The sequence below is a fragment of the Equus przewalskii genome, chromosome 15, assembly GCF_037783145.1.
Source record: "Equus przewalskii isolate Varuska chromosome 15, EquPr2, whole genome shotgun sequence".
NCBI lineage: Eukaryota > Metazoa > Chordata > Mammalia > Perissodactyla > Equidae > Equus > Equus przewalskii.
Window position 1 is genome coordinate 37,371,332 of NC_091845.1, and position 10,738 is coordinate 37,382,069.

General features: G+C 43.8%; 1 protein-coding gene across 2 annotated transcripts; it reads left to right on the forward strand.

Moving 5' to 3' along the window:
• The first annotated feature begins 564 nt into the window (after positions 1–564).
• IQCF6 (IQ motif containing F6) lies at positions 565–1,271 on the forward strand. 2 transcript variants are annotated; one of them, XM_008543466.2, is made up of 2 exons: positions 565–694; positions 845–1,271. In XM_008543466.2, exons 1-2 carry the CDS (start codon positions 623–625, stop codon positions 1,211–1,213), a joined length of 441 nt encoding a protein of 146 aa, XP_008541688.1. In that variant the 5' UTR covers positions 565–622; the 3' UTR covers positions 1,214–1,271. The 2 variants fall into 2 exon arrangements, with proteins under 2 accessions (XP_008541688.1, XP_008541689.1); XM_008543467.2 differs by having other exon boundaries at positions 574–641.
• Positions 1,272–10,738: the final 9,467 nt, after the last annotated feature.

The window sequence follows — 10,738 nt, forward strand, 5'->3', positions numbered from 1 at the left end:
CCTAGTCATGTCCCAAAAGAGGCTATAGCCATTCCACGCTACCCAAGAGGAGAAGGGTGACAGAGGGAGTCAGACGGGGGAGACAGAGGCCCTCTCCAACTGCAGCTAAATTATCTCACTTTCACAAATTTTACACAAAAATATACTGCCCCATGAACACACTACTCAGGGCCCTCCCATGGGCTCTGACCCTGAAGCTTCCAGAAATCCAGCTACTAGCGATGAGTATTCTGAAGTAAAACCCCTTATGTGAAGGAAAGCTGCATGAATCTCTCTCTTCACTGCCACCAGCAGGAACAGAAATAAGTGACTGGAGGTGTAGAAAGAGAAAGACTTAAGACACGAGTTGGGTCTGAGAAATAAACCGAAAGCAAGAGATAATGGCAGGCCCCCGAAATGATGGGAATCAATAAAGAAGGTGACTGGTTAACCCATAAGGAGACACAAGCAAGAGAAGAGGAGAGAGAGATGTAGTTAAAATGTGGGTGCACAGGGCCTGATGAGGAGAGCCTTGTGTGCAGGTGGGCGGAGTCTAATGATAGGAGGTGACTAACAGTTGAGGGCGGGGCTAAAGACTAGGGTGGCCTAACTGATAGATGAGTGGACTTTAAAGACCAGGGCCATGGACACACAAAATGTGGGTAAGGCCCATACAGGAGGGATCTGCCCCCCAGATGATGAGCAGTGTCTGAAAGTGAGTGGGGGATTGAAAATAAGATGGATGGGCCTAGAAATGAAAGGGCAGGGCCACCTGGGCCAGGCCCCCTTTCCTCTCAGCACCAGAGGTGGGGATAGGAATGGGAGGGTACCCCCCTGAGCATCTTCTTGTTCTTCCCCTGATCAGTTAGAAAAGGCAGCCATAAAGATTCAGGCATGGTGGCGTGGCAACGTGGTGCGCCGGACGTTACTGCACGCAGCACTCAGGGCCTTGGTCATCCAGTGCTGGTGGAGGTCCGTGCAGGCCAAGACGCTGGAGCAAAGACGGCGCCTGGCTCTAAGAGTCTACACCTGCCAGGAGTGGGCCGTGGTGAAGGTGCAGGCACAGGTGCGAATGTGGCAGGCCCGCAGACGGTTTCTCCAGGCACGCCAAGCGGCCTGCGTCATCCAGTCTTACTGGCGCTGGCATGCCAGCCAAACCAGAGGCCTGATCCGGGGCTGCTATGAGGTCAGAGCCAGCCGGCTGGAGCTCGACATTGAAATCCTCATGACCTAGGTCACTGGCAGAGCCAAGGAGACTGGATCTCTCTTCCAATAAAGACATTTACTGACAACGATCTTGCCCCTTGGAAATTAGACCCCTGGAAGAGAGATCAGCCCTAACCTTCCTGCCTTCTACCCAAAAAAAGGTTCCCTGTCATGGTCTAGAGCCCATCCTAGGGCAACCTATCCTAGGCCCTTGCTCCTAATGCAAAGCTGACCAATCTTGCACCCAAAAGAGACCCCAGGGCCCAGGTCAGGCTCTGACACCTCAGCCAGCCTGATCTCAGCAACCTCCACAAGTAATGGTAGGCACTGGGCTTTGTTTTTATGCAGCCCTGCCTAGGTATCTCCATTCAGGATAGGACACCAGAGAATCTGGCTGCAGCCAGAGCCAGCTGGAAAGGCCAGGATTCCACAGGCCTGTGCTTGGCAGAGTCCTTGGGGCCAGAACAGCACTTGGCAGGGAGCCAGGAGGACAGGGCATCCCCACTGAGCAACAGCAGGACTGTGTCTCACTGGGGGACAGCCAGCCAGAGCCAGCCCCTGGGGAAGGCCAGGGCAGGAGCTGAGGAGCAGCAGCTGTGCCTGCTGCCTCCCTCCCAGGGGCTGAGAGACAAGGCTTCCCTCTCCTTCGCTGGCCACTTCCTGGGAGATCCAGACATGGGGTAAGGGAGGGGAGAGGGAGCCAAGGGGGGGTCAGGAGTGGGTAAACAAGCAGAGGAGGACTAGGGGTGGGCAGGGGGAGGGGCTGTGCTTCTGCCATTGGAGGCCATTGGTTTGGGGATGCAGCCTCTAAATCCTACCACATCCTCAGAAGCGGCTGTGCTGGCCTCCCCCCAAGATCCCCTCTCTTTCTCCCAACCCTCCACAGACTGCCGCACCCCTGCCGGGCCTGCCTGGAGTGGGTGCTGAGGGGCCTCTGCTCTGCTGAGTCTCCCGTTACCTCTTGCATCTGTGGCTCAACTCTCTCTGTACGTGATCTCACAGTCTCTGCTTTGTCATCCATGTTCAAGGTTCCTCACTCTCACCCTGTGTCCCTCAGATGTTTGCCTCTGAAACTTCACCCCGGAAGCCTGAGCTCCATGACACTCCCCAGGATTTTGCAATGGGTGGCTTTGCACGAGGGATGGGAGGACCAGTTTGGGAGGTATACAGAAGTCACAGGTCTTCATGGGCCTTGCAGCTTGGTAAGGCTTTCCCTCACCCCAGGCCCCCTTGTGTGTGTGTGTGTGTGTGTGTGTGTGTATGTGTTTGGGGTTCCAGGGAGGGTGTCTCCAGAACAGCTGTGGCAGATGTAAGGATTCAGGGTTGAGGCTGACACCCATTACCTCTAGTAGCTACAGGTGGCAATAACACAGCAGGGGTACCTCGCTCTTCCAAGGGACCTCCTTCAGGAGCTTTGGGTACAGATCTCTCCTCCTGCTACTAGCAGCAATGAGTGGTAGGTAACTGGTTAGGTCTGCATGCTGAACATGATGGGAATTCTGCATGACTAGCCCTGTAGGTGCCACCCCTGCAGTGAGAGGAGTTTAAAACCTGTGCTGGCAAGGGTTTAAGTGTCTGGTTCTCAGCCCACATTGAATATTGGAATCCCCTTGGACACAAAAAATACTGATGCCTATGCCCATCCAGAGATTCTGCTTTAATCGGACTTGGGGAGGCGTGGGCATCAGAATTCAATATGTGTCCACAATTTGGACAGTGCTGAGTTAAGCCCTTCCCAGTCTAGGTTGTATGCCTCCCACTCAGCCTGTGTGGTCCCACCTGAGGATGGTCATGCAGAATTCCAATCTGAACACTCAGAGAGCTCAAAGTAATCAAAGCTGTTTGCTTTTTGATGAGCTAAGAATGCAAAGAGAAACAGGGATCCGGAAGAAGAGCCACTTTGAGTCAAAAACCTTTGGAAGCAGGAAGACAAAACCCCTCCTGTTAGCTGGGGGCTGGGATGGAGAGAGGCTGTTGGGAGGAATGTGGGTGGGGTCTCTTGTCCCAGGTAGACAGGATCCCAGGAAGATGGCACCACACAGGTGTGAGCAATGGAGTCTCAGGGGCCAGCCCGAGAAGGCCAAGCTTCATTCAAGGTCTTTACCAGCACGGTAGGTGTCCCTCCAATGGTCAGAGGTCTTGAAAAGCCAGAGATGGCCTGGACCTCTGGGTGTTGGGCATCAGAGATCCCCAGGCAGAGGAAGTGAAGGAGGCATAGGATGTGATTCAGGAGAGGGGCTCCCCTTTAATAGTGTGGTCTGTGGCTTGCCTAGTGTTGCCTGGATCAGTAGAGCCACCTTCCCCTCCTCAGTGGGGGTGAGGCTGTAGGTGGGGCTTTCAGAGGTATACATCTCAAACCCTTGCAGAACCTCACAGACCCTGCATTCTCTTCCCCAACATCATTGAGAATTGAGCTGCATAAGAAACTCTTCCTGAGAATACACTGAAACAATAGAAGTGGGAATGGGAGGAGCATGCTTGCAGCTTTGGGGCAGAAGTGCGCCTGAGAGCACTCCAGGGGACTCTGTATCCCCACTCTTTCTCCTCTCCCAGGTGACATTGTGTCCCCAAGGGATATGTGCCCTAGAAACAAAGAAATATACTGACCTTCAGACTGGACCAGCCTCCTGGGCCCCTAAGAAGATAGTTCAGTAAGCGAGGGCCCATCCTCTGCAGGTCCCTTCCAGCCCTGAAAAATGATTCCCAGATGGCATCTAGCTTCCTTGCCTCCAGGACACCCACCTCTTGCTCTCAAGCCCCTCACCTGATGCGTTACCAACCTCAGGTCTGATCCCACCACCACTCCATGTCCCCATCCTGCCTTGTCTTCTGTCTCTCTCTGTCCCACATGCCAAACCCAAAGTGAGATGGCCATAGCCACTGCCATGCCATGCCAGGCAGCTTGAGTGGGCCAACATCCCACTGACCACACAAAAACACATCTGACACGTTCCTGGAGGACACTGGCTCTGACCACCACCCCTCCTGACTCCCATCTCACCAGGTGGATGTTGCTTGGTGTAAAGAGTTCTTTGCTCAGCTTTGTTTCTAAAAATCGAGTTTGTTCAAGTCCACCACAAGTTAGCAGTCTGGAAGCTTATTATGTAGAAGAGCTAGAATGAGTTGAAAGGAAAAATTGTTTTCTTGGCCCTCCCAGCTGGGCTTTCATATCAAGTGTCAAGAACAAAGAACTTAGGATAGAGTGTGACTCTAAAGAGGATGACCATAGATTCTGAGAGTGAAAAGGGGTGTGGGACAGGGCAGGTAGAGAAAGTTTCAGCCACGCAGGAAGAGACAAAAGCCCATTCATGACCCTGAGACAGAGGACTTTGAGGGGGCTTGAGTACTGCTGCAGCCTGCTGCCAGATCCTGAGCTTAGCCTCTCCCCTCAGATCACCCCAATAGGCATAGAGGAATCTGAGAACATAACCCAGAGAGACCACATGGCACAAAGGTGAAAGGTTGTGAAAGTTGAGGGAGGTGCCAAAGTGGTGGGTCTGAGGGCTACCTCCATTGAGCCCTGTATACTCCCTTATGGGGCTGGGAAGTAGCCAAGAGTCCCTGGACCCCTAGGAAGGGGGAGGTAAAAGTGTCAAAAGGACTGATGGTCCCAAAGACATCTAGGACAGAGACAAGAAGGCACAGGCTGTGGGGAGCTCACCATTCAAGACCAAGGGAGAGACCACGGGCATCACAGAAGGTGTGTTTAGGTCTGTAAGTGGGCGACCCAAGTAGGTTCATCTGTTGGGGGTGGGCTGAGAACAACATGGCACCCACAAGAGCAGGCAGGCAGGGCCAGCTTCAAGAACCAGCCCAGGCAGGGAGAGTGGGAGGTATAAGTGAAAGATGACTGGCTGTGAGTTGATCATTGTTGAAGGTAGATGATGACTACTCTGTCTACTTCTGGATATGTTTGAAAATTTCCACAATAAAAACATGAAAAATAATTTTAGTATAAATAATAGAGGAATAAAAATTACTTAAATAAATTCCATAACAGTTAGGAACAATTGTGCTTGGCTCTTAGGACGAGAAACCTGAAAAACAGTAGCTTAAGCAAAATAGAAGTTTGATTTCTTCTCCCATAAATGAAGCCCAGCAATGGGAAGGCCATGATACGGCAGCTGCACAATGTCGACAGGTCATTTCTTCTTCTCTGTTTCCACACTGCACCCTGGGATGGGATCCTAGTCCTCATACTCTCAAGATGACTCCTAGAGTTCCAGCCATCATGTGTACACTTCAGGCAAGAAGAGGAAGGGCACAAAGAGAAACCACTTGTGCCAGCTGACTTCATTTCCTTTAAAGGCCTTTCCTAGAAGGCTCACTCACCTAGCCCCCTCCATTTATATTTCATCAGCTAGAACTGTTACCTGACCCTCTCTGCTACAAGGACACATATTGCCACCAAGACTAAATTCAGGTGTATCCAAAGAGGCTAGATTCTGCTGTAATACAAACTTTCAAACCTCAGTGGCTTAACTGAAATGTATTTCTCACTCATGCAAAGTCTGCTGGGGTCTGGGCAACTCTCCATGGCAGTATCCCTCCGTGTGTTTGCTCAGCCTTCCAGGCTGCTCCACTCTTACACCACCTCCATGTGGATATGAACTCCTGTGGCTGCACTTGCCCAAGCAGGGGAAGCAAGGGCTGGAGGGAAGAGCACGAGCGTTATAGTCTTTCACTTAGAAGTGTCATATTTCACTTTTGTTCCCTTTTTATTGCTTCAACAGTTATGTAACTGTGTCTAACTTCAAGGAGAAGGAAAATTCAATTTCTCCACATACCTGAAAGGATAGGAGAACAAGAATGTTGGTGAACAAATCAATGTGCCCTACCTCAGGGTTCCATTTACAAGAGTAGATGTTGGAGAGGCAACCAACTGCCTCTGCCACAACTCCTAAAACATTAGAGGAAAAAGATGAAGAAGGAAGCTCAATCAAATCAACAGACGTATGAAATGGAGGAAAAAATAATAAGAAAGCATGATGGAAAGCCAAAGATAGGAATAAGTCCGTATTAAATGGAAATGGGTAAAATTTGTCTATGAACAGAATCTCACACTGGGTTTTAAAAAATATCCAACCATATGTTGGATCTGTACACATCTGAAATAAAAGGAAGCTGGAGACTGAAACTAAAATGGCAGAAAAAATCATGAGAGAAAATTTAGCTGTTTAAAAACACATTTAATCTCCTTTCTCCTGAGATCCAAGTAAAATGAAGAGAATGCAATTAACGTCAACAAAAATGGCTCACAGTTGTGAACAGACTAAGATAAAGGCCATCAGTGGATAAGAGAGGACCATAATTCTGGAAAAGGGAAAGCAAGAGGAGAGGGGTGCTGGATGAAGCAGAAGGAGGAAGCTGAAGAATGAGTGCTCAGAGGTGCAAAAGGACTAGGGACCAGGACTCCAATAACGGTGTCTGACTCCAGAACCTGGGCTCTTAACCACTCTCCCAACTGCCTCCTCAAGGAGACTTGTGGCTCTAGCTGTAAGAAAGCCGAGATAGAATGCAGCTCTTGAAGAACACATGCATTTAAAGGATAAAATGAGTATTGAGGGCAGTGGGCAGTCTTTGCTGCCATGAAGTTCTGCAGAATACAAAACAGCAGATAATTCCAAGTAATATAAACTATTACAGAGTATAGAAAGAGCAGAAAGCTATCCAACTATCTTTACGATGATGGCATAGTGTTGATAGAAAAACCAGACAAGTGTTCTGAGGCTCTAATGTATAACATTAGTTATACATTATGGTTGATAACACTGCATTGCATAATTGAAATTTGCTAAGAGAGTAGAATTTAAATGTTTTCATCAAATATATATATATGCATAGTGATGAATACGATAATTAACTAGATAGGAAGAATCCTTTCATAATGTACTCATATATCAAATCATCACAATGTACACTTTAAATATCTTATAAGTTTATTTGTCAATTATACTTCAATAAAGCTGAAAAAAACTCCCTGAAAAAAAAACAGACAAGCGTATTATAAGAAAGGAAAATTAAGACCACTGCCCATAATAAATATAGAAGTTAAAACTATAGCTAGAATATTAGTAAATCACAACCATCAATATTAAATATATATATATATATATATATATATAAAATGACCAAATAGGTGTTTCCCCAGGAAAACAATGATGATTCAACCCTGAAAAATCCATCATTATAATTGACTAAAGAAGAAAAAATCATATGATTAAAATTAAGCATCCATTCCCATTTTTTAAACAATTACTAGTAAGGGGGCCAGCACCGTGGCCGAGTGGTTACGTTCGCACTCTCCACTTTGGTGGCCCAGGGTTTTGCCAGTTCGAATCCTGGGCGAGGACATAGCACCACTCATCAAGCCATGCTGAGGTGGCATCCCACATGCCACAAGTGGAAGGACCCACAACTAAAAATACACGACTATGTACTGGGGGGTTTTGGGGAGAAAAAGGAAAAATGAAATCATTAAAAAAATGACTAGTAAAATGTAAAGAAAAGAAACTATACTAGAGATCCAAAGAATAAAAAACATATAAGGAACTCATACAACTCAATAGCAAAAAGACAAATAATCCAATTTAAAAACGTGCAAAGGACTTGGTAGACATTTTTTTCAAAGAAAATATACAAATGGCCAATAGGTACATGAAAATATTCTCAACAATACTGATCATCAGAGAAACGCAAATCAAAACCACAATGAGATATTACCTCAAATCTTTTAGAATGGCTATTTTCAAAAAGACAAGACATAAGTGTTGCAAGGCTATGGAGAAAGGGGAACTCTTTTGCACTGTTGGTGGGAATGTAAACTGGTGAATCCATGACGGAAAATAGTACGGAGTTTCCTCAAAAAATTAAGAATAGAACTACCATATGATCCAGCTATCCCACTTTTGGATATATATGTGAAGGGAATAAAATCACTGTCTCAAAGAGATATCTGCACCCTCATGTTCACTGCAGCATTATTCACAATAGCCAAGACATGGAAACAACCTAAATATCCACTGACAGACTAATGGATGAAAACAATATGGCACATATATACATTGGAATACTATTCAGCCATAAAAAATAAGGAAATCCTGCTTTTTGTGACATGGATGGAGCTGGAGGACATTATGCTGAGTGAAATAAGTCAGAGAGAGAAAGGCAAATACTGTATGTTCTCAATATATGCAGAATCTAAAAAAGACAAACTCACAGAAATGGAGAGCAGAATGGTGGTTGCCAAGGGCTGGGTGGTGGGGGAAATGGGGAGATGTTGGTCAAAGGGTACAAACTTCCAGCTAAAAGATCAATTAGTTCTGGGGAACTAATGTACAGCATGATGACTATAATTAATAATACTATATTAGATACTTGAAAGATGTTAGGAGAGTAAATCTTAAATGTTATTACCACAAAAAAAGGGTAATTATGTGAGGTGATGGAGGTGTTAACTAACCTTATTGTGGTAATCATTTCACAATATATATGTGTATCAAATCATCACATTGTACACCTTAAAGTTATATATGGTATAAGTAAATATTATTTCAATAAAGCTGGAGTAAAAAGAAGACATGCAGATGACAAACATGAAAAGATGCTCAACATCACAAGTCATTAGGGAATTGCTATAAAACAACAATACAAGATACTTCTACACACCTATATGAATACCCAAATTCCAAAATACTGATAACACCAAGTGCTGATGAGGATGCAGACCAACAGGAACTCTCGTTCATTGTCGGTGGATTCCAAATGCTACAGATCAGCTGGAAGACAGATGGGCTGTTTCTTAAAAAACTACACATGCTCTTACCATATGATCCAGCAACTGTCCTCCTTAGTATTTACCCAAATGAGTTGAAAACTTACGTCCACACAAAAACATGCAATTAAATGTTTATAACAGCTTTATTCATAACTGCAAAACCCGGGAAGCAACCAAGATGTCCTTCAATAAGTGAATGGATAAACACACTGTGGCATATCCATATAATGCAATATTATTTAGTGATAAAAAGAAATGAGCTATCAAGCCACAAAAAGGCATGGAAAACCTTTAAAAAAATATTTCACCTGAAGTTACACAATGTTATAAACCATTATGACTTCAATAAAATAATTTTGTAAAAACTCATATTTCTAAGTGTAAGAATGCAATCTGAAAGGGCCACATATTTATGACCCCAGAACTAAATCAGTATCATTCTGATGTATATTGTGATAAGCACTTCAACAACCAGTAAGAAAATAACTAAAAAATACAGTAAAAAATCATCAGAGAAATTAAAATGGTATGCTAAAAAAATATTTATTTAATACAAAAGAATGCAGTTGTGGAGGAACAAAGAAACCAAAAAAACAGAAATAAAACAATGAATAGAAAACAAATTGCAAAACGATAGACATAAATCTAGCCATAACAATAATTGCGTTAAATGTAGATGGGCTAAAAATCACACTAAAGAACGAAGATTGTCAGACTGGATTTTTTTTTTTAAATGAGATCCAACTATATGCTGTCTACAAGTGACATATCTTAGATGCAAAGACACAAATAAGAAGTAAAAGTTGAGAAAAGAGAGCTGGAATGGCCCCATAAGAGAAAATAGATCTTAAGAAAAGAAATAATGCTGGAAACAAAGAGGAATATTTCATAATGATAAAAGAATCAATATATTAGGAAGATAGTAAACAATTATAAACGTAAGTGTACCTAACAAAAGGGCCCAAAAACACAGGAAGCAAAAGCTTGTGGAATGTAAAGGAGAAATAGAAAATTCAACAATAATAATTGGAGGTTTTAATAGTCCTCTGTTGTTAATTGATACAGCAAGTAGACAAAAAATTATCATGATTATAGAAGACCTAACTCCATCAACCAAATGAACCTAACAGACACTTGTAGAACATCACGGAGTGACTGCAGAATACATATTCTTTTCAAACACACATGGAACATTGTCCAGGATAAACCATACACTGGGCCACAAAATAGGCCTAAATAAATTTTAAAAAATTGAAGTCATAATAAGTATGTTCTCTGACCACAGTGGAATTAGAGATCACCCAAGATAAAGAAATCTTGGAAAGCCACAAATGTTTCAAAGTTAAACAATACACTTCCAAATAATTCACGGCTCAAAGAAGAAATTACAAGAGAAGTTTAAAAATATCTTTAACTGAATGAAAATAAAACAAAACATCAAAATTTATGGAATATATGAAAAGTAGTGTTTAAAAGGAAATTTAGAGCATTAAATATCCATATCAGAAAAAAGAAAGATCTCAAATAAATAACCTAAGCTTCCACATTAAAAATTAGAAAAAGGGTAAAAAACTAAACCCAAAAGCAAGGAGAAAGAAGGAAGTAATAAAGATTGGTATGGAAATCAATGAAATAGAAAACAGAAAAACAATAAAACCAAAAGTTGGTTCTTTTAAAACGGCAACAGATTTGGCATCTCCTTAGCTATAGTTACAAAGAAAAGAAAAAAAAAGACTAATCATCTAAATCAGAATTAAAATATGAGACATTACTACT

What these genes read in the sequence shown, in the direction of transcription:
- IQCF6 (XM_008543466.2), top strand. Translation starts at nt 623, where the DNA reads ATGGACACACAAAATGTGGGTAAGGCCCATACAGGAGGGATCTGCCCC. An exon ending in ATGATGAGCAGTGTCTGAAA is followed by an intron (nt 695 to 844) that starts GTGAGTGGGGGA and finishes TCCCCTGATCAG; the next exon opens with TTAGAAAAGGCAGCCATAAA.